This window comes from Phyllobates terribilis, unplaced genomic scaffold, assembly GCF_046119375.1.
Source record: "Phyllobates terribilis strain yellow unplaced genomic scaffold, ASM4611937v1 Scaffold_1__5_contigs__length_1240528914, whole genome shotgun sequence".
NCBI classification, from domain to species: Eukaryota; Metazoa; Chordata; class Amphibia; order Anura; family Dendrobatidae; genus Phyllobates; species Phyllobates terribilis.
Window position 1 is genome coordinate 18,456,488 of NW_027362761.1, and position 24,057 is coordinate 18,480,544.

General features: G+C 43.6%; 1 protein-coding gene across 12 annotated transcripts in view; it reads right to left on the reverse strand.

Annotated features, from left to right (window-relative positions):
- The window catches only part of HAUS8 (HAUS augmin like complex subunit 8), a 438,075-nt gene that overhangs the window by 254,604 nt on the left and 159,414 nt on the right, over nt 1-24,057 (reverse strand). The window contains exons 12-15 of one of the 12 annotated variants that reach the window (XM_073658201.1): nt 21,388-21,462; nt 20,303-20,461; nt 18,115-18,256; nt 1,752-1,893 (exon numbers count right to left, since the gene is read on the reverse strand). The exons of the other annotated variants lie outside the window; for them this stretch is intronic. Coding sequence (XP_073514302.1) covers nt 1,752-1,893; nt 18,115-18,256; nt 20,303-20,461; nt 21,388-21,462 — 518 coding nt within the window. The remainder of the gene's footprint in view (nt 1-1,751; nt 1,894-18,114; nt 18,257-20,302; nt 20,462-21,387; nt 21,463-24,057) is intronic. 12 annotated transcript variants of the gene reach the window in all.

Sequence of the window (24,057 nt, forward strand, 5' to 3'; positions counted from 1 at the left end):
CACGATACGGAACACACTGCCACCACTCAAACACACGGGGTGATGAGCCCCCGAAATATAAATGTTACTGTCAGACAGTCAAAAAAGGCCACACAAAAACACACACAGAAAGGGGATGGATTTCTTTAGAGCACACATGGATCAAACTTATTAAAGACTTAAGCGTTAATATAAAAATACAGTGCTTAGAAGAAAAGATAAAAATAAACAAATATGCAAAACAGTTATCAAATATAAAGGGAGAAATAAACGTTTCCTTGAAGCAAGAAGAAATGAATTATGGATCACTATCCGCAGACACCGATCCCCACATGTGAACACGTTCCTATTGGGTCACCCATTTTTTGTATATGCCTGGTCCTGGGCTCATATTTTCAGGATGGTCCGAATAGGATTATTTAAAAATGTATGTTTGTGACTGGATGGTGGGCTAATTTAGGGGCCAGGGCCTTGTATTTCAAATATCCTGTGTCTCTAGTTACAGTACATAGGAAATATTAAGCTTGGTTATAATGACCATTTGCTAATACTTTGAAGCTCAGAGTGACCAGGGTGGGGTTTCTGGATTGACACTTCTGTACTCCTACCCTTTTATTCTGAGTTCTTGCAATACTGGTAAATCCAGTTTGTCCATATGGTGTAGGAGCAGTTTGCTTACTTCAGCCTCAACTCCATGCAAATACATTTCCCTTAGGCTATGTGCCCACGATGCAGAAATGCTCAGGATTTTTTCCTGAGCGTTTCTGCATCTCCCTGGCAGAAAAAAACGCATGCGGATTGTACATGCAGATTATACATGCGGATTGTACATGCGTTTTTCCTGCCAGGGACATGCGGATGTGAAGCGTTCTTCACATGCATTTCTGCATGCGGGTTGTACATGCAGATTGTACATGCGGATTGTACATGCGTTTTTCCTGCCAGGGACATGCGGATGTGAAGCGTTCTTCACATGCATTTCTGCATGCGGGTTGTCAAGCGCTTTTCCAAGCGGTTTTAGCATCACTTGGAAAGTGCTTGTGACAACTTGGTCACACTATATAAATCCATGCAAACAGCATGGATTTATATAGCGTGACCAAAAGAATGGTAAAAAATAAATATGTACTTAGCCTCCGATGGCCAGTGCTGTCTTGCTTCACCGTCCCAGCTGCCGGCAGCGGTAGAGTGAAGGACCTGCCGACGTCAGCGTCGCGTGATCCGTCACATGACTCTGCCTCAGCGCAGGTCCTTCAGTCCACCGCAATCTGCCGGCATGGGAGGAGGAGCGCAACGCGGGCCGCCAGAAGGTAAGTATCATTTATTTTTTATTTTATTCTTTTTTTTACAATTTTCTATGGTACCCGGGTCCGGAGGAGAGTCTCCTGTCCTCCAGACCCGGGTACCATCCGCACATTAGAACACATGGAAGGCGCATCTACATATACAGTGATGCGTAATCCATGCGTTCCAATGCAAGTCAATGACGGCGAAAACGCAGCGCTTCCGCAAAATAATTGGTAGTGCTGCGTTTTTTCCGCAATGATAATCCGCAGCGGAAATTTCCGCAGCATGTGCACAGCACATGCGGATTATCATTGGGGACATGTCAGGCCTTCTACCATGCGTTTTTTAAGCGTTTCTGCAGCGTTTTTGCCGCTGCGGAAACGCTTAAAACGCAAAAACGCAAAAACGCATCGTGGGCACACAGCCTTACAGGAGGCATTTCTATGATCTGTTCTGTAAAATTCAAATGTCACAAAGTTACAAACCTTGAAAGCTCTTCTTCTGTCTTGTGCACAACGTCATCTAAGTTTTTGATTGTGGCCAAAATAACCACATTGTCAGTAGCGGAGCTTGAGGTGGCCTCTTCAAGTAAAGATATGGTGGAACTTAGATGTTTCTGAATATCCTCTATCAAACAAAAGTACATTAAAATCATAAATTACAATAGATCGCTAAACAAAATCAGCGCAATCAAAATTCACTAATGAGTCAAAGATACAAAATGACCTTTACATCATATATATGTATTCTTTTTTTCACAATTTCACCCCACTTAAAATTAACCCCTTCATGCCGCAGCCCTCTTCCGTTTTTGTGTTTTAATTTTTTTGCTCCCCTTCTTCCCAGAGCCATAGCCTTTTCATTTTTCGGTCAACATGGCCAGGTGAGGGCTTGTTTTTTGCGAGACGAGTTGTACTTTTGAACGCCACCATTGGTTTTACCATAACATGTTCTGGAAAACGGGAAAAAAATGCAAGTGCGGTGAAATTGCAAAAAGAACTGCAATTGCACAATTCTTATTTTTTTTTTTAACATGTTCAATATATGGTAAAACTGACCTGCCATTATTATTCCCCAGGTCATTACGAGTTCGTAGACACCAAACATGTATTTGTTCTTATTTATTTGAGTGGTGAAAAAAAAAAATCCAAAAGTTTGTTTAAAAAACAACAAAAAAAAAGCGCCATATTCCGAGACTCAGGCTATGTGCCCACGATGCAGAAATGAAGCAGAAAATTTCTGCAGCATTTCTGCATCTCCCTGGCAGAAAAAAACGCATGCAGATTGTGCATGCGTTTTTCCTGCAGAATACATGCGGATCCACATGCGGGTTCACATGCGTTTCCGCATGCAGATTGACAAGCATTTTCCAGGCGATAGCATCACTTGGAAAGTGCTTGACAACTAGGTCACACTGTATAAATCCATGCAAACAGCATGGATTTATACAGTGTGAACCGTAAAAATTAAAACAAATAAAGCTATACTTACCTCCGAGGCCCCGGCGTGGCTGCAGCGCTGCTTCCTGGCTGGTTCCCGGCTGCCGGCATATCGCGAGACACAGCGGTGAAGGGCCTGCGGTCACATGACTGTGACGTCACCGAAGGTCCTTCAGCGCTGCTGGCATTCAGAGAGAAGACGCCGGACAGGTGAGTATAAACTTTATTTGTTATTTTATACTTTTTTTACAGGTACAATGGTACCCAGGTCTGGATGAGAGTCTCCTCTCCTCTACACCCGGGTACCATCCGCACATAGAGACGCATAGAAGCCGCTTGTAAAAATGTACAGTCGCGGTTTCTGTGCGTCTCAATGCAAGTCAATGGCGGGAGTTCCGCTGCACTTCCGCAAAATTAAATGACATGCTGCGGATTTTTGTACGCAGCATAAACACTGCGGAAAAATCCGCAGCATGTGCATAGAACATGCGGAATCCCCTTGGGGACCATGGGGTGCGGATTACCTAGCGTTTTACAAGCGTTTCCGCTGCGGAAATTCCGCAGCATAAACGCTTGAAAAACGCTACGTGGGCACACAGCCTCAGTGTCTCCATTTTTCGGGAACCGGGGAGGGCTTATTTTTTGTGCATCCAGGTGACGTTCAGGTACGATTTTTTTGATCGCTTGTTATTGCATTTTATTGCAATAGTGCGGCAACAAAAAACGTAATTCTGGCGTTTAGTTTTTTTTTATCATTATGCCATTTACCGATCTGACTAATTTTTTTTTTAGAGTGATCGATAGGGGGATTCTGAACGCGGCGATACCAAATGTGTGTATATTTGATTTTTTTATTGTTTTATTTTGAATGGGGCGAAAGGGGGGGTGAAGTAAATTTTTTTTTACATTTTTTTTAAAACATTTCTTTTCTACTTTTTACTTGCTTCAATAGTCTCCTTAGGAGACTTGAAACTGTAAATGTCCGACCTGGTTTTCACTTCACAGGTGTACCCTGTGAGGTTTAATAAGTGGGATTTCTTGCCTTATAAATGGGGTTGGGACCATCAGTTGTGTTATGCAGAAGTCTGGTGGATACACAGCTGATAGTCCTACTGAATAGACTGTTAGCTGCTTTTTTCTTGCCATAATACAAATTCTAAGCTTAAAAGCCTAGAGCTTATAGGGCGCCCCATGCGCCGCGTCCCTGATAAGAGACCACGCGTGCATGAGCCCAACGCCGCGGCCCGCGTCATAGGGAGGTGCCTGGCGCACGCGCGCCAGCTGACCTACCAGTAATGCATCGCGGCCCGAGTCATAGGGAGGCGCCTGGCGCACATGCGCAGTGGAACCCGGAAGTTCCTGGAGCAGGCCATGGAAGTCCTGGGAGAGGCAAGCAGGCCCGCCCGCAGCAGATGCGGCTGTCCAAGATGGGGTTACCATTGGTGCTCCATGGAGGCAGCATCTGACCGCCACCCTGGAGGACCGCTGACCTCACCATTGGCGCTTCAGGCTAATGCACCAGCCGAGGCAGGGAACCCCCGCTGCCTGAGCCGGTCTGGCCTGGCATCCCACAACAGTCTGCTCTTCTGGCACCCCTCAGATATGCCTTTCTTCACAGGTACGCCATTGTAGGTCCCCCCGTCAAGGACAGGAAACCAACTGATGGGCAGTACCTCTCTCCCGCTTTTTATCTGTAAGTTCCCTGTCCTTGAAGGGCAGATCCCCTCTCTCCGTGGTGCAGTCATGGGGGAAAGAGAAAAATTCCTTGAGGGGTCTAGTTTCCAAAATGGGGTCACTTATGGGGGTTTTCCATTGTTTAGGCACATCAGGGGCTCCCCAAACCTGACTAATTATTTGAGCAAATTTTACATTCAAAAAGTCAACCAGCGCTCCTTTACTTCCAAGCCATGTCGTGTGCCCAGTGATTTTCCCCCCACATACGGGGTATCGGAGTGCTCAGGAGAAATTGCACAACAAAGTTTGGGGTCCATTATTTCCAGCTACCCTTGCGAAAATATAAAAATTGGGTCTAAAAGTAAAATAAAAGTTTTCTTCGACATTCCAAAAACTCTTGTGAAGCAACAGAAGGGTTAATAAACTTATTTAATGTGGTTTTGAGCACCTTGAGGAGTGCAGTTTTAGAATGGTGTGACTTTTGGGTATTTTCTGTCATAAAGGTCCCTCAAAGTCACTTAAAATGTGATGTGGTCCCTAAAAAATGGTTTTGTAAATTTTGTTGGAAAAATTTGAAAATTGCTGGTTAACCCAAAAAAAAGAGTTCGTTCCAAAATTGTGTTGATGTAAATCAGTAGACATGTGGGAAATGTTATTTATTAATTATTTTGTGTGACATATCTCTCTGATTTAAGGGCATTAAATTTAAAGTTTGAAAACTGCAAAATTTGCGCCAAATTTCCGATTTTTTTCACAAAGTAACGCCAGTCACATTAAATAAATTTTACCACCATCATGAAGTACAATAGGTCATGAAAAAACGATCTCAGAATTAGTGGGATCCATTCCAGAGTTATTACCTCAAAATGACACTGGTCAGAATTGTAAAATTTGGCCTGATCATGAAGGTGAAAAACAGGCTGGTGAGGTGAAGGGGTTAACCTTGGACGTATCCATACGTCCAGGTTGCAAGGCACCTACCAACCTTGGATGTATGAATACGTAATATCTTTAATGCGGCAACCTATGATCGGTGCTATAACAGCACGGATCATAGGCTGGAGTCTAGCAACTAAAGGGTCGAGACAACCAGTCCTGTTTGGTGCGATAGGACGATGATGTTGATCACACCAATCAGACTGCACAGAGGCGATCTGACCTCATTATGACCGTCCTGCACCTCCTCATTCTAGTTTCGGGCGTGTGCACTACGGTCATACTGTTGTGCTGTGCTGGGCCTTATGGTGCCACAGACTTTCAAGCCTGTGTTATAACTTCTGCTGGTGAAGACGTTCCTGATCCATGATCTTTCCTAATCCACCCCTTCTGACGCCAAGTGCTGGTAAGTTCTTGATCGTTCGATTTTTGGCAGGTTTTTTCCTTTCTTGTGCATTCTGCACCCGCCAAGCGCTGATCAGTGATGCAAAGCACTGATCCGCATTCAAGCTTGCTGTTTTCCATGACTTTTTGTTTGTTTACTTTTTGCCTCCGCCCCCCGTTTGCAACACTCTGGGGGGGGGGGGGGGGTGTCCTACAGCCACCGAGCAGCTGATCAGACGCACATCACTGATTAGCGTCCGTGCTCACTTTTGGCAAGGACTTTATTTTTCTGGCCCCTTTTTGCACCACATCCATGTACACGTCCTACAGCCTTCAAGCACTGATCACGGATGCACATCAGTGATCAGCCTCTGGTTGTTTTGTGTTTAAAAAAAAAAAAGAAAAGAATCAGGAGAAACAAATTAAATTAGTTAACAGGAATAGATTAGGGACAGTAAAAATATACTGTAGTAATCAGCGTTTACTACAGTATTTTTTATTGAATTTAGTCAAAGTTAGTGTCAGTTGCTGGAGCTCAGCAATATTTTTTTTACGGACGTGCGTTTAGTAGATTTGCTTTACCAAAATTTTTATAAATTTTTTTCTTTCTAGATTCTTTTCTCTCTTTAAATAATTATAAAAAAAAAGAAAAAAAAAAAAGTTTACACCAAGCATTCACACACCTGAATAAAATTTGGTACACAAACACTGCTTTGTGAAAAAAAATGTCCCACCCATTACAATCACTGTATTCAGCGGAGGAGGCATGCGAATGCATTGGCTCAGACACTGGCAGTGAGGGAGAGGATGCCACCCTCCTTTATTTTTCCTCCTCTTTCTCAAGTGATACTGAACCACCACCAGGACAGAAAATGAACCAGCGCCCACCATTACTGACCCCGTATGGACCTCACCCCCAAAAAGATTATGAGCCACCGGTTACTGATTTTGTGGAGCAATCGGTAATCAAATTTAACACCACTGGCCTCACAGAAATGGACTTTTTCAAAGTCATTCTCTCTGAGAGTATTGCAAACCTCATGGTGGCCAAGACAACTTTGCACGCCCAGCAATTCTTGGCACAACACTGCCCTTCATCATTTTTTAACTGGACCCCTGTATGCGCAGTAGAAATTATGACGTTTTGGGGCCTGGTCTTTCATGTGGGTTTAGTGAAGAAGCCAGGCAATAGTGGAGTGTTGATGTTTTATACAACACTTCAGTGTTTTGCATGACTACGACCTGTAAACGATTTTAGGCAATCCAAAATTTTTTGCATTGCAACGATAATGCACAATGTCCTCCCCAAGATGACCCAATTTTGACAGACTTTTCAAAGTTCGGCCGGTCATTCATCACTTCAGCAACAAGTTTGCTGAGGTGTACGTCCGCCAAAGGGACATCTGCGTGGATGTGTTCCTAATATCTACTGTGTGGGATTTGGTGCACCCACTACTGGATCAAGTTTATCACCTCTACGTAGAGAGCTTTTATACCAGCATCCCTCTCTGTGCGAGCTACCGCAGCCTGCGGTACTGTCTGTAAAAATCTGCGAAGCCTCCCTAAGATGTTAATTGGGCAGCTGCTCAGAAAGATTGAGAGCATAGTCCAATGTAGAGACAACATGCTGGTGGTCAAGTACAAGAGGGATGTCCTTTTCTTGACCACCATACATAGTGATAGCAGCACCCCCACCCACTGTACGAGGTTCCTCCACACAGGTCACCAAACCAAACTGTGTACTGGGGTACAAGAACATGGGGGGAGTTGATCTCTTAGATCAAGTCCTCCAAGCCACACAGTGCCATGAGAAAAGGCAAGATGTGGTATAAGAAGCTGGCTGTGCATATCGTAGAGATGGCAATGTACAACGCTCACATGCTATCACGATGAGCAGGCCAGACCGGTACATCGTACCTAAAGTTCCAGGAGGTAGTGATCAAGGCCCTAATATTTGGCAATGGTGGAGGAGCGGGCCCCAGTACCTCCAGAACGGAAGGTGCTCTTATCATACCAGGCCAACATTTCCATGGGGAGGTCCTTCAAACCACGAAGAAAGGAAGGTTGCAAAAGAGGTGTTGAGTGTGTTACAGAAGGGGAATACGCAAAGACACCACTTAGCAATGCATTACCTGCCCCCGACAAACCTGGCCTGTGTATAAAAGAATGCGTTAAACTGTACCACATCCATGGACTACTAAATTAATTTCTGACTTGCACAAAACACTTACAGTACTGTTCAAAATAGCAGTCCAACATGACTAACCAGATTAATTTTGATATCTATAATATACAGCAATCGTACAAGCGTCCCTGTCTGAAGCCTTTATAGACTGCGCAAGCACGACACGCCTGCGCAGTCAGGCTCCAGACAGAAGAACGCATGGAGCCGTTATAGGTAAGAGGAGTGTGTATGGTGCCGGAGATCGCGGTATGCGCATACCGGGATCTCCAGCGCCATACTTAACTGACCGGGAGGAGCGTTGCCGTGGCGCTTCTCTTCTCGCCGGAGACCAGGGCAGGAGTGAAGGCGTCGGAATCAGCGCATGCGCATAGCGCTATCCGGCACCATTTTACTGAAGACACATTTGCAGTGTGTCTTCAGCAAAATGGCGTAAGACAGCGCGGTTTGGGCACGCGAGTACTCAGGGAAGAAAGGTGAATATAAGTGTTCTTTTTTTGTGTGCAGCGTGAAAGGGATGAGGGGTGGCAGCGCAAATACCAGGATTGGGGGCGAGGGGCGGCAGCGCAAATACCAGGATTGGGGGCGAGGTGTGGCAGCGCAAATACCAGGATTGGGGGCGAGGGGTGGCAGCGCAAATACAAGGATTGGGGGCGAGGGGTGGCAGAGCAAATACCAGGATTGGGGGCAAGGGGTGGCAGCGCAAATACCAGGATTGGGGGCGAGGGGTGGCAGCGCAAATACCAGGATTGGGGGTGAGGGGTGGCAGCGCAAATACCAGGATTGGGGGCGAGGGGTGGCAGCGCAAATACCAGAATTGGGGGCAGCACAAATACCAGGATGGGGGCAGCACAAATACCAGGATGGGAGATCATATACCAATAAAAATGCTCGCCACCCGGGCATAGAACGGGCTCAAAAGCTAGTAAATTATATTACCACATGTCAAACAGTTTACCAGTTGGTGCAGTAGATTCTAAGTAAACCAACTGACTCAGCATTCATGATCTGCATGTTTTTGAATCTGTGTATTTGAATAATTAATTGAAAAGGGGTGAAAATAATAGCAGTGAGAGTTCAATAAGTGAGGTCAATCATTCTGTAAAGAAATAGGTGTGAATCAGGTGGCCCTTATTTAAGGGTGAAGCCAGCACATGTTGTACATGAATTTCTCCTTGAAAGCCTGAGAAATATGGGTCATTTGAGACATTGTTCAGAAGAGCAGCATACTTTGAATATAAAGTTGATAGGAGACGGTAAAACGTATAAAGAAGTGCAGACAATGATAGGCTGTTCAGCTAAAATGATCTCCAGCCTTTAAAATGGAAAGCAAAACCAGACAGATGTGGAAGAAAACGGAAGACTACCATTTGAATGGATAGAAGAATAGCCAGACTGGGAAAGGCTCAGCCAATGATCAGCTCCAGGATGATAGACAGTCTCAAGTTACCTGTGAGTACGGTGACAGTTAGACACCTGTGTGAAGCTAATCTCTTAGCAAGAAGTCCCTGCAAAGTCCCATTGTTAAAAAAAATACATGTACTGAAGCGGATACAATTTGCCAAATAACACATCAATCTGCCTAAAGAGAAATGGAGAAACAGTTTGTGGACTGATGAAAGTAAAATTGTTCTTTTTGGGTCCAAGGGCCGCAAACAGTTTGTCAGATGACCCTCAAACTCTGAATTCAACGCCCAGTACACTCTGAAGACAGTGAAGCATGGTGGTGCAAGCATCATGATATGGGCAGGTTTCTCTTACTATGGTACCGAACCTTTTACCGCATACCAGGGATCATGTAACAGTTTGCATATATTAAAATACTTGAAGAGGTCATGTTCTTGAAATGGGCGGAAATAATGCATGGAAATAAAAACTAGTATAAAGATTTTGTGCTTAACTCATGTTTTTGAACACACTGCTATTATTTTAAACACAACTGTATGCCAACCTGATGTACACTGCACAATTCAAGTACGCCACTACATTGTAGTGTTTCCTGGTATGTAAATTTTACATCAGTTCCAAAATGGGGTCACTTGTGGGGGGGGGGGGGTTCCACTGCCTAGGTACACCGAGGGCTCTGCAAACGCAACATGATAACCGCAGACCATTCAATCAAACTCTGCATTCCAAAATATCACTCCTTCCCTTCTTAGCCCTGCCGTGTGCCCAAAACAGTAGCCCCCCCCCCTACATATGGGGTATCAGCATACTCAGGAGAAAGCACAACAAGTTTTGGGGTTAATTTTCTCATGTTACCCTTGATAAAACGAAAAAAATTGGGCCTATAGTAAAAATTTTGTGAAAAGGTTAAAATGTTAATTTTTTCCTTCCACATTTGTTGAGTTCCTGCGAAGCACCTGAAAGGTTAATACACTTCTTGAATGTGGTTTTGAACACCTGCAGGGGTGCAGTTTTTAGAATGGTGTCACTTTTGGGTAATAAAGGCCTCTCAAATGTGATGTCATTAAAAAATGTAAGTTTTGTATTTTTTTTGTTGGAAAAATGAAAAATTTCTGGTCAACTTTCAACCCTTCTAATTCCCTTAAAAAAAAAAAAATTGGTTTCAAAAATTGTGCTGATTTAAAGTAGACATGTGGGAAATAATATTTATTAACTATTTTGTGTGACATCAAAGCAAAAGGTGGCTACTTTGAAGAACCTAGAATATAAGACATATTTGCAGTTGCTTCACAGTTTTTTGTTAAGTATATAATTCCACATGTGTTAATTCATAGTTTTGATGCCTTCAGTGTGAATGTACAATTTTCATAGTCATGAAAATACAGAAAAATCTTCAAATGAGAAGGTGTGTCCAAACTTTTGGTCTGTACTTTATCTCTGATGTAAGGGTATAAAAATTCAAAGTTTGAAAATTGCTAAATTCTCACAAATAAACGCAAGTCATAACAAACAGACAACTGATGGACACACGCTACTACAAAAATCTGGAGTCTGACCCTACACAGGACTATTACAAGGAGCTAAACAAGTTGGTATCTTGTCTGCCTGATTAATCCATAAGACCTGATGACCTGATACCAGAGAGTCCAAGAATAGGGACATTCTATATGCTTCCCAAAATCCACAAATCTGATAATCCAGGAAGACCAATAATTTCATGTGTGGGCACCCTTACTGAGCAAGTTTCTGGATGCGTAGAGGGTGTTCTTAAACCCCTGGTAAAGAATACACCCAGCTACATTCAGGACACAACGGACCTACTGAATAAACTAGCAGCAATAGATCCTCTACCAGAAGGAACCATCCGAGCACCATGGATGTGGAATCTTTGTATTCTAATATCCCACACCAGGATGGATTAAAGGCCTGCAAAATCTTCATAGAAAATACAGGAATTGATGCCGATTCCGTGGTGAAACTGACAAAATTCATCCTCACCCACAATTAATTTGAATTTGATAACATATCTACAGGAGACTGTTACAGCGATGGGAAGTAAAATGGCTCCACAGTACGCAAATCTTTTCATGGCCAAGCTTGAAAGTGACTTTTTGTACTCATATCCCATCAGGCCTCTGGCCTACTATCGTTTCATTGACGATATTTTAATCATCTGGATGGAGTCTGAGCAACAGCTGAAGAAGTTCCATGAACACTTTAATCAATTTCATCTCACCATCAACCTAATACTCAACTACTCCTGTACTGAAATTAACTTTTTGGACACCATCATCAAGCTACAGAACAATGAAATAGAGACATCCTTGTACAGGAAGCCAATCGACCGGCCAAGATATCTTAAATGGGACAGTTAACATCCGAAACTCTATTGTCTACAGCCAAGCCATCAGATACAAATCGGATATGTTTCAACCCTATGGATAGAGATAAACACCTTGATGGCCTCAGAAAGACCTTTTTGAATCAGGGCTACCATCCCAGAGCAATTGAGAACCAGATTACAAGAGCCACCAGAATATTAAGGAATCATCTCCTACATTACAATACCAAACAAGAAAGCAACCGGGTGCCTCTAGTAGTCACCTACAATCCAAATCTAGAGGCGCTAAGGAGAGCTGCACGGAAACTTCAACCCTTACTACAAAAAGATGCCCGATTACAATCCATATTTCCAGACCCCCCGCTTCTGTTTCAGGCAGCCTCCAAATCTAAGAAGCATCATTGTCAGAAGCTCCCTGTCATCTCCACCAGCTACAGGTATCTTTTCCTTGCAACCAGAGAACATGTAAAACCTGTCCGTTTATAATGACTACAGACAAGATAAAAATACCCAACTCACATAAGGATTATAAGATCCCAGGTACTTTTAGCTGTATCACATCTAATGTAGTGTACTTATTTATATGTACCAAATGTTCAGCTGGGTGTCTGTATGTAGGGGAGACGGGGCAAAAACTTAGGGCAAGGATGAATTCTCATTGCCACACAATAAAAGAATAAAAAATAGATCTACCTGTAGCCAAGCATTTTTGTTCCCTTGATCACAGCATCAAAGACATGAACTTACTGGTATTAAAAGTTAACTTCAAATCTCAGCGAGAAAGGAGAGTCTTGGAATATAAACTAATGGTGCCCTTTGACACCTTCAGAGCAGGAATGAATATGTCGCATGGATTTATGTCATTCTACATCAACTAAGGAATGTGCCCATCAGACTTTTGGGGTCATCACAACACTGCACCAAACAATAAAACTTTCACAGTCCATATATATGAACTGCTAAAAAATTTACAGCCAGAAATGTTTATCTCTCCCATAGTAATAGCTCTGATTTTCATCATATGTCTCATCTATTGTATTATTTCTGTGCCCTATTGTGTATAAATATGCGTGACTTCAGATTTTGGGTTATACTAGCCTGCTGAAGAGACTAGAGTAGTCTCGAAAGCTTGCAATCTGTTACTATCTTTTCAGTTAGCCACTAAAGGGTATCAACCACTGAGGACTCTTAAATCTAAATATTTTTCAGTCATAGCAAAGAAATTTTACCACTATCATGAAGTAGAATAGGTCCAGGGAAAAAAAAAATAAAAAAATCTGAGAATCAGGGGGATCCTTTGAAGAGTTCCAGAGTTATTACCTCAAAGACACTGGTCAGAATTGTAAAATTTGGCCTGGTCATGAAGGTGAAAACAGATTTGCTGGTTAAAAGAGGTTAAACGTAGGGAAAATATAAAATAATATATTAGACACATACACACACATTATATATATATATATATATACACACAGTTAGGTCCATATATATTTGGACAGAGACAACATTTTTCTCATTTTGGTTCTAGACATTACCACAATGAATTATAAACAAAACAATTCAGATGCAGTTGAAGTTCAGACTTTCAGCTTTCATTTGAGGGTATCCACATTAAAATTGGATGAATGGTTTAGGAGTTTCAGCTCCTTAACATGTGCCACCCTGTTTTTAAAGGGACCAAAAGTAATTGGACAATTGACTCCAAGGCTATTTCATAGACAGGTATGGGCAATCCCTTCGTTATGTCATTCTCAATTAATGTGGATACCATCAAATGAAAGCTGAAAGTCTGAACTTCAACTGCATCTGAATTGTTTTGTCTAAAATTCATTGTGGTAATGTCTAGAACCAAAATATATATGTAGCACCCTGAGGATTCGGCTGCTACAGGGGTATTGCACCTCAAGCCAGAGGTGTGATATTCCACTCCCGGGTAAGGATGGAGTGTGGAACTGAGCTCAGTAGGCTGCATACACTACATACATCCCATTTCCGGGGGACAGATCGACGGTACTCCCACCAGTTTATGTGCAGGTACGATAGTGTCTGTCCCTGGCTGGAGTGGGAGGGGGGTGGAACATCCCAGTAGTGTAGGGGCAGATAGGGGGAGCAGTCTGGGTAATGCTAGGAGCTCATTGGGTGCTGGTCACCTGAGCTCACACATAGAGGGAGTATATAAGGTGGGAACCATCTTAGATCAGGGTCAGACAGGCAGACAGCTACTAGTCAGTCTGTTGTAGAGGGTCAAGCAGTCCTGGAAGAAGAGAGAGAGGAGTCAGAAGGACCCAGAGGGGAAGAAGAGGGAACCCCAAGAGCCCAAATACAAGCAACAGGGTGAAGGGTTGGCACAAGGGTACCGGATCCCAAGCTGGTGGAGGGCACTAATCCTCAGCCAGAGACCGGAGGTTGTGGGCAGGATCTGCCACGACCCCCCACTAAATCCACCAGGAAGGCAGACCAAGTATAGGGTCAGGGAACCCAGAGGAGGTGTACCCACCAAGAGACCCGAGGGAGCCGGACATAGGTGGATCCCTGGTGGGGAAGGCCAGAGAAAAGGAACGTCAGAAAGGGAGCTCAGGATCACGCTCCAGAATTACCTGGGGGTTGGCCGAGTCCAGGACCTGGTGGACGCAGCACGGCTCGGGCGGTCACTCAAGGCCGGAGTGACCAGAACAACAGCAGTAAGTAAAAACCCTGAACTGCACAGCCCGACTCTGAGTCTCAATACCATCCTCACTGCACCACCACAACCACCACCCTCTACAACTGACCCCCTGAGGCTATACCCCTCCCGTTGGGGGGTTATACTACCAGAAGCTGCACACACACCACCAGCCTCAGCGGACCCTGCTGCAGCGGCGGCCGTATTGACCGCAAATCAACGGGTGGCGTAGTCGACACTAAAGAACATCCAGCAACATCTGTAGGACTGCCACACACTGAGCTTGACACCCTGGGCACGGACCGGGTCACCGCCACTCGGAGACTACAACCCCCATCTGATCCGGCTCCGGGTATCCCCCAAACAACACTGGCCCAGGGGGCGCGTCATATACACTGCTCAAAAAAATAAAGGGAACACTTAAACAACAGAATATAACTCCAAGTAAATCAAACATCTGTGAAATCAAACTGTCCACTTAGGAAGCAACACTGATTGACAATCAATTTCACATGCTGTTGTGCAAATGGAATAGACAATAGATGGAAATTATTGGCAATTATCAAGACACACTCAATAAAGGAGTGGTTCTGCAGACCACATCTCAGTACCAATGCTTTTTGGCTGATGTTTTGGTCAGTTTTGAATGTTGGTTGTGCTTTCACACTCGTCGTAGCATGAGACGGACTCTACACCCCACAGAAGTTGCTCAGGTAGTTCAGCTCATCCAGGATGGCACATCAATGCGAGCTGTGGCAAGAAGGTTTGCTGTGTCTGTCAGCCTAGTGTCCAGAGGCGGGAGGAGCTACCAGGAGACAGGCCAGTACACCAGGAGACGTGGAGGGGGCCGTAGGAGGGCAACAACCCAGCAGCAGGACCGCTACCTTTGTGCAAGGAAGAACAGGAGGAGCACTGCCAGAGCCCTGAAAAATGACCTCCAGCAGGCCACAAATGTCCATGTGTCTGCACAAACGATTAGAAACCGACTCCATGAGGGTGGTATGAGGGCCCGATGTCCACAGATGGGGGTTGAGCTCACAGCCCAACACAGTGCGCTCGGCATTTGCCACAGAACACCAGGATTGGGAAAGTCGCCACTGTGCTCTTCACAGATGAAAGCAGGTTCACACTGAGCACATGTGACAGACATGATAGAGTCTGAGGACACCGTGGAGAGCGATCTGCTGCCTGCAACATCCTTCAGCATGACCGGTTTGGCAGTGGGTTAGTAATGTTGTGGGGTGGCATTTCTTTGGAGGGCCGCACAGCCCTCCATGTGCTCGCCAGAGGTAGCCTGACTGCCATTAGGTACTGAGATGAGATCCTCAGACCCCTTGTGAGACCAGATGCTGGTGCGGTTGGCCCTGGGTTCCTCCTAATGCAGGACAATGCCAGACCTCATGTGGCTGGAGTGTGTCAGCAGTTCCTGCAAGATGAAGGCATTGAAGCTATGGACTGGACCGCCCGTTCCCCAGACCTGAATCCGATTGAGCACATCTGGGACATCATGTCTCGCTCCATCCACCAACGTCATGTTGCATCACAGACTGTCCAGGAGTTGGCGGATGCTTTAGTCCAGGTCTGGGAGGAGATCCCACAGGAGACCATCTGCAACCTCATCAGGAGCATGCCCAGGCATTGTAGGGAGGTCATACAGGCACGTGGAGGCCACAACACAATACTGAGCCTCATTTTGACTTGTTTTAAGGACATTACATCAAAGTTAGATCAGCCTATAGTGTGGTTTTCCACTTTAATTTTGGGGGTGACTCCAAATCCAGGCCTCCATTGGTTAATAAATTTGATTTCCATTGATGATTTTTGTGTGATTTTGTTGTCTGCACATTCAACTTTGTACAGAACAAAGTATTCACTGAGAATATTTCATTCATTCAGATCTAGGATGTGTTATTTGAGTGTTCCCTTTATTTTTTTGAGCAGTGTATATTCCACCTTACCAGTTTGGCCTTGCTATAATTGTAATGAAGTGTAGAATCATTTTGCCAAGTCGTTATTTTTACAGCACAATAGATGCCATGAAGCTTTAATAGCAGAAATGCATTTTTCACCCCACTTGGAATTTTGCCCTATTCTTCAGTACATTGTATGGTTAAATGAATAGTGTCATTCAAAATTACATACTGTCCAGCTGAAAAAAAGCCCCATATAGCTATGCTAATGTAAAAATAGAAAAGTTATAGCTCTTGAAAGAACAGGAGGAAAAATCTATAGCATAAAATTTTTTTTGACAGGCTTCAAAAAGGGTGAAGGAGGTGTGAACTATATAAAAAGTGAATGTTGTGAAAAATGTCATTAGTGCATAACTAATCCACTACAATATCCTATTACTAATGTACTATTTTATGAATACTTTTAAGCATAAAACAGTACTGAAAAATGTTGTAGCTTTTTAAACTATTCTACAGCATAAATACTTCTGTAGCGTATAATATAGTGAAAATTATGGTCTATGATGTGGTTACCGGGGAAAGTGGTGATTCGTTGGCCACCTGAAAGTACACCCAGCCTGAGAAAAAAACATACAAACAAAACACAACGCCCTTTCCCTTTAACTGCATCCAGGTGACGTCAGCGCCGACGGACAGCGCATACACTTGCATGATCCAGGCTCAGAACTTCTCTGTGCATAGTCAGCTTCGTGAGGCGGAGATGGACACACTTCGGCTCACTGCGCATGGCAGAGGTGTTCTGAGCCCGGTAGAGACCAGTACTGGCTACCTGGCTGGAGCAATCACAGGGTCAAAAGGGAAAGGACTCTTTTTTCACACCATGACTAGGTGGCTTAGCCAGTATAGTGTACCGCCTCAATGACTCTGGATAATGGTTTTCAACTAACAGAGACAAGTTTTTATTTTATAACTATAGCAAAAAACACTACATATAGTTTAGCTGCAATCAGTAATTATCAAGTAATTTACCTACAGGAGCCTGGGATTAGCCTAAAAGGTAATTTTTTGATATCAGGATCCCTTTAATTGATGCTGTAAACATTTACAAGGTTAAACATCAGCTATCAGAGCTGGCTTCGATCTCTGTTATTGCAGGCTGCATGTCACAGCTGAAACCTGGCCTGTGTGAACCGGGCTCAGCTTGTGAGCCCGATGCATAAACCCACGCCATGATGAAATTGTACATCATGGGGTAAGGAAGAGGTTGAAGTAGTAAAAGTTTGCCCAGGTAATTTATTTCAATGTTACAAGTGTAGTTACATATATTTTTTTGGTCTATATCTATATTCATGCACTTATTTTTAATTCTTTGGGCCTGGAAAACAAATCTGTAGAGTGTACTTTACCCTCGTTTTAGCTGTCATGAGACACTTATAATTGTGTCTTACGACTTACATTTTCAGTTTTTAAATAAGAGAACCTATTTTTTTTCTTACAACTAGGTAATGAGAGCGGTGTTGTGCAGTATTTCAGAATGAAAGGAGGTTCTCTGCATAGTGTACAAAGAGTGGGAGACAGTACTGCGCAAAGTTATGCCTAGAATTTCAAAACTTTTAACAGCTCCACTCGGGCAGAAAAGCAACAAATTAATGTAGACAGTCTTGTTTCCTGTCCAAAATGTCAAAAAACTGCACTAGCCATGGAAATGGACTAATTGCAACTGTGAGGCACAAATGCCTTGTTTATTATTTTGCCATAAACCTATTGAAATGGTCTGGAGCCAGGTCAACGATATTCAAAGTTACTAGGTATCAGATTAAAAAACGGAGAAAAACATGCAGAAAAAAAGCATCAGTGGACAAAGAAAGAAAATAGAGTAAAGAGAAAGATATCCATTTGCAATAAACGGTTAATACCAAGAAATCTCTGCCGGGTGCCAGTGATATGGATATCTTTTATAGGTAGCTGATGCCTTGTGCAATCCAGGGCAGTGGCAAATGAGGTGTAGTCGTCCTTGAATTGAGTTGTGGTGGCAGTAGAGGGAGCCAAAAATTCAGCCTGCAAAAAAAGAAAAAAAAAGCCATTACAGACTGTAATAACTACAAAATGTTGTAAAAAAAAACACAACTTTTATTCATCTTTAAAACAAATCTAATAGGTCCTAAAAGTTAATAGAGGATCCTATTTAAGAAGAAGTTTTTTTAAGATTGTAGTTGCGGACAAGTGTTTTTGAAAATAAGTTTCTAGGTGCAGATTTTTAGGTATTTTATTTATGTATCAAGAAGAGATGTTGGAAAATTGTTAAAAAAACACAAGGTGCAATACATGCGCATTTCCCTATTAAAATCAATGCAAAGTATCATTCAAAGTATCAGACAAAGGGTTTATGTGGATTTAGGAGCAGAATTGGTTTCAAAATACACAAGTTTTAAAATTAAACCTTGAGTGAGGCTGTTAAGTGCAGATTCTAAAAATATGAGAGAAATTAATAGTACAATACATGTGGATGAGGTGTTCAAAACACCTCAGATTGTAAGCTTGCGAGCAGGGCCCTCACTCCTTTTGGTATCTGATTTATGTTATTCTGTAATGTCTTTACATTTTAGAGGGAGCCTGTACAGATATAAAGTGCTGCGGAAAAGGTTAGTGCTATAGAAATAAAAATTATCATCCACATGTAGAGGAAAAACCATGCAAAATTCAAGGTATGCCAAGAATGTGTTCATTTGGCTGCAGAAAGGTTTCGAATGTTCACTATAGATTTTATCCTTTACCACAGCTATGCTACAATAAAAGTCAGTTATGTGTGGGTTAAAAAGGTTGATGACCCATCCTTAGGATAGGTTATCAGTGTATGATCGGCTGGGGTCAGACGCCCGGCATCCCCACCGATCAGCTGTTATCGGCGGCCATAAGTGCTCACTTGCCAAGCTGCTCCATCTACTTGTAGTGGCTGCCACAGGGTATTACTCATCAGCCTCCTATTGATTTGAATATGAAGCGAATGTGTAGTACCAAGCCCCGGCCGCTACAAGTAAACTGAGCAGTTCGGCAAGTGAGTTCTTCTGGCCTGTGGCCGCCACAGATGACAGCTGATCGGTGGGGGTGATGGGTATCGGACCCTGGCTGATCAGAAATTGATGACCTATCCTAAGGCTGGGTCACCAATGTAAAAGTAGTGGACAATCCTCTTTAGCGAGTCAGAAAACCAACATTAATAGTGGCAAGGACAAAGCAAACAAAAAACAACTTGAAAAAGCAGAGCGTTGTACCAGCGTATACAAACAACTTTTCAACCCTCCACTCCCATAGTGCACAAATAAGCACACGGTTTACTAATTGATCGCTCTCAGCGAGTCACCTGCAGCAGTTAGTCACAAAATATAAAGATCTGCACTTCTATTTCTATAAAGCAAACTGTGTCAAAAAAGTGATGCCATTTTAGCCTGTATGAAAATGAATGGCAGTGCTATATACTGTGACAGGCTCAATTAATAAATACACTCATTGCAGGGAATATACTTCACACTAATCCTCATTAGTTGTGTGATGATACATGTGACAGCAATGGTTTCAGTATTGACCATTCAAAGGGCTAAATGGTCTTTAGATTGTAGAATTAGTAATTATCAGAAACAGGTTTTATTCTATTTAATAGGACCCATGCACGATGCTAGCAACTGTACAACCTGAGTGCAGTAGGGTTTCTCCATGCCAGATATCAGAATCGGACATGAGAGCTTAAGCAGTGGTACACTAGATGCAATTAAAGTCACTACTGCAAAGGCCCCAGGTCTGGCCAACACAAGCGTGTCTGGGGGTTTCCCCACTCTCTCGATAGATAAGGATCCAAAATGTCCGATTTTAGATTGCTGATAACTTTTGTTCTGAATGAGAAGCTGCTGCCAGAGCAGTCTGGCAGTGGCTTTCATGAAGAACACATGAGCTCTTCTATGTTTGGTGGAGTCAGAATCAACAGACATGTATTGTGTATGGAGTGCTTAAGTCTATAAGGATATTCCACTGATTCTTTAATTCAGAGGTTTGGCATAACAGTGTCTGTAAAAAATCATTCAAAAGACAAGGGAGAAAAACAAAACATACCTGGTTCTCAAGCAAATCATCGAGTTGCTCCTCCCTTCTGGTCAGTGACAGTTCCCGTTTCAGCTGTTGCACATTCTCCTGCAGTTGTGTTTTCTCATTATGTAGCAGCAGCAGGCTACGTTCAGCTTTCTCTTCTAGACGCCTGATATTTTTCTGCATCTTAAACATAAATTAGAGGCAAGATGTTATACTTGTCATATAATTGCATAAATAGAAATCAAAATTAGCAAGTGAAATCATCATCAAGCCTCTATTCACAAATTCTTTTGAATATAAATTTCATAGAAAGTTAAAATAAGTTCTTATATCTTGTCAAAATTTAAGAAAGAGCCGACTGAACCAGATGAAAACATTTTTCAGAAAAAGCCAGGACTCTACGGCAAAAATCCCATCACTACAGTGACTGACACACAATCTCAAGGTTACCTTATGAGAGAAAAACTTGTGAATTGATTTAATATTGGAATTCTTGTGATTATCTATCAAACATCTCAGTAAAAACAATGCGTTTTGGAGGTTCTGTGGCCTCTTTTTCAAGTTGACAAAGATCAAGTTCTAAGGTCAACTTAAAAAAGGGTCCCTGGAGCGCAGGAACACATTGTAAAAAATTAAAAATCTCATGACCATTTGAGCTGTATGGGGCAGTACGGCAGCTCAATGATGTGCACTATTGTGTTGTATCTGTAGGGTCCTAGGTTCTAATCCCACCAAGGAGTTTTTATGCTCTCCCTGTGTTTGTATGGATTATCTTTGGGTACTCTAGTTTCCACAAATAGAAAGACATATTGGAATTTAGATTGTGAGCACCAATAGAGACAGTAAAGCACTGTGGATTATGATGGCCCTATATATGCACGTATAATAAATAAAAAAAATAAATCTGGATCATCCTATATCTTCTTAGTCTCCTTTGGACACCAACGCTATATACCTGATTATTGTAGAACGTTTTCACGGTAGCTAAACAATAATGTTGTCATTATAACAGTGACTGGCTTGCGACCAAATGTGGAGATCCAACCTACAAAGATATGCAGGCAGACTAGAATTGAGACCAAAAAGAGAAGTTAGCCTAACAGGCTCACCTTCTCAGTTAGATATGTAAACAACAAGGTCTGTGATTCATACATCTCTATAATTTCCTCAGGACTGACGTTGGTCTATTGGAGAAAGTAAAAAAAAAAACACATGTCAAAACAGAAAACTACATGAAATGCACAACAGCTACATCACACTTACAACAGCAGCACGGCAGAGAGAAAGAATAGCCAAGTAATGTAGACACAACCGGTGTAGGGTGGAGAAAGGAGTGTACAGACATCCTGTAATTATCCCTCTGTCTTCCTCATCCTCACAACTAGGGTCTCCAGACACAGATGTATCCGTTGTGCTTCCACATCAGTAGTTTTGTGTGCATTTTCCCCCTCTACTTTGGTTTAGTACCGCTAACAGTGTCAATTTCTATATGGGTACTCAACTCTGAGTTCTACTTTTTGTGCACATATGTAAAAGAACCTGCTTATGAATTAGGATAACATCATACAATAGCTATACCCTGCCTACTTAGATGATGAATGTAGGTTGATTCTACAGATAGTCAAGTTATTTCAGTAGTGACCTCTATTTGCAGAACCTGTAAACTTATGATCCAGCTAAGAAAATGGTTTATTTTTATCTACCATTTGGAGTGGATTTAAAATAACTCACTGACCGCTTCCACTATCCCGCTGCAGAAAGCCGGATTTTGGTAAGAACTTACCTGTAAAATCCTTTTCAGCGAAGGAAGGAAGGGAGACACAGATTCTCTACTTCGTGGGTAGGCGGAGCCCCATAGGATAGTCACCTCAGATTGTAAAAAGACGAACGGCCCCTCCAGTATATAGGCTCCTCCTACTCCCATGTTCATCAGTCCGTACACAAGCTAAGGAAGAGCAGACCAACCAGCAGAACAACATATCCCCTTCTGAAATTTCAGAAATGAGAGAAAACAGGTTATGTAATAGAAACACACAGTCTTAGGCATACCCCATTGGACCTGACAACTGTGTAGAGCTGGCGAAACTGGAAGGAGAGCCGTAGAGCGCTAAACCCAGTCCAGAAGATCGACATCAGGAAGGAGACGCGCTGCATCTAGAAACACAAAAAAACACTTCTGCACTGGGAGGGTGCTGTGTCTCCCTTCCTTCCTTCGCTGAAAAGGATTTTACAGGTAAGTTCTTACCAAAATCCGGCTTTCAGCAGCAGAAGGGAAGGAAGGGAGACACAGATTCTCTATTTCGTGGGACGTCCTAAAGCAGTACCTACTTAAGGGAGGGAAATAGAGGCAGAAGCTTCCATACCCCAAAACTTAGGCAAGAGCGCAAACCGCGCTAAATAACGGAAAACTAAGTAAAGGGATAACTTAAATTACCGCCGCCTGCAGGACCCTGCGTCCCAGGGCCGCATCGGCTGAAGCACTTACGTCCACCTTATAAAACTTAGTAAAGGTGTGAACGGAGCACCAGGTGGCCGCCCGGCAGAGCTGCGCTGCCGAGGCCCCCTGACGAAAAGCCCATGATGAGCCAATGGCTCTCGTGGAATGAGCTTTAACTTTAACCGGACAAGGCTCGCCCTTGAGCCGGTACGCTTCCAGGATAGCTGAACGGATCCACCGAGCTATCGTGTCTTTGGAAGCACGTTGACCACGCCGACGACCTGCCGGAATTATAAAAAGAGAGTCCGACTTCCGAAAACCTTGGGTGATCGTAAGATAGAACTTCAATGCCCGCACTAAGTCCAACGAGTGCAAGGCCCGCTCCCTTGGATTCTTAGGTCCTGGACAAAGAGAAGGCAACACAATGTCCTGATTAATGTGGAATTGTGACACTACCTTAGGCAAAAAATCTTCACGAGTACGAAGCACCACGCGATCCGGAAAAAATTCCAGAAAAGGAGGTGAGCAAGAAAGTGCTGCCAATTCCGACACCCTTCTCAAAGAGGTGACTGCCACCAAGAAGGCCACCTTCCAAGAAAGTAGTGAAAGTTTAGCAGAATCCATAGGCTCAAAAGGCCTATGCTGAAGGGCTTCCAGGACTAGATTAAGCCGCCATGGAGCCACAACTGCCCTCTGTGGCGGAAACTGACGTGCGACTCCGCGAAAAAAAGAGCGCACATCCCTACGAGAGGCAATAGCCTTCCTAAAAAGTGCGGAAAGAGCAGATACCTGTCCCCGCACCGTACTAACTGCCAAACCCCTGGCCAGACTAGATTGCAGAAAGGCCAAGAAGTTGGGGATGGAAAAAACCCTCAGGTTTCTTGAGGATCCAGAACACCATGAATAGAAAGACTCCCAAGTTCTGTGATAAATGCTGGACGTAGCTGGACTCCGGGCAGCCCGCAAGGTAGCAATGACCTCGGGCGAAAAACCGCGACGGGTCAAGATCTCGGTCTCAAGAGCCACGCCGTCAAACGAAGGGACCTCAGGTCCGGATGACGAATGGGCCCCTGAGTGAGCAAGTCCGGGCGAAGGGGCAGCGGAAACGGAGGTGCCGGCTGAAGAGACACCAGCGTCGAATACCATGTCCTCCGCGGCCAGTCTGGTGCTATCAGAATTATTGATACCCTTTCGAGTTTGATCCGTCGGATCACCAGAGGCAGTAAGGATATCGGCGGAAACGCATAGATCAGCTTGAACTGACCCCACGGGGCCACTAGAGCATCCACCGCCACCGCCTCCGGGTCCCTGTACCTGGACATGAACGTCGGAACCCTGGCGT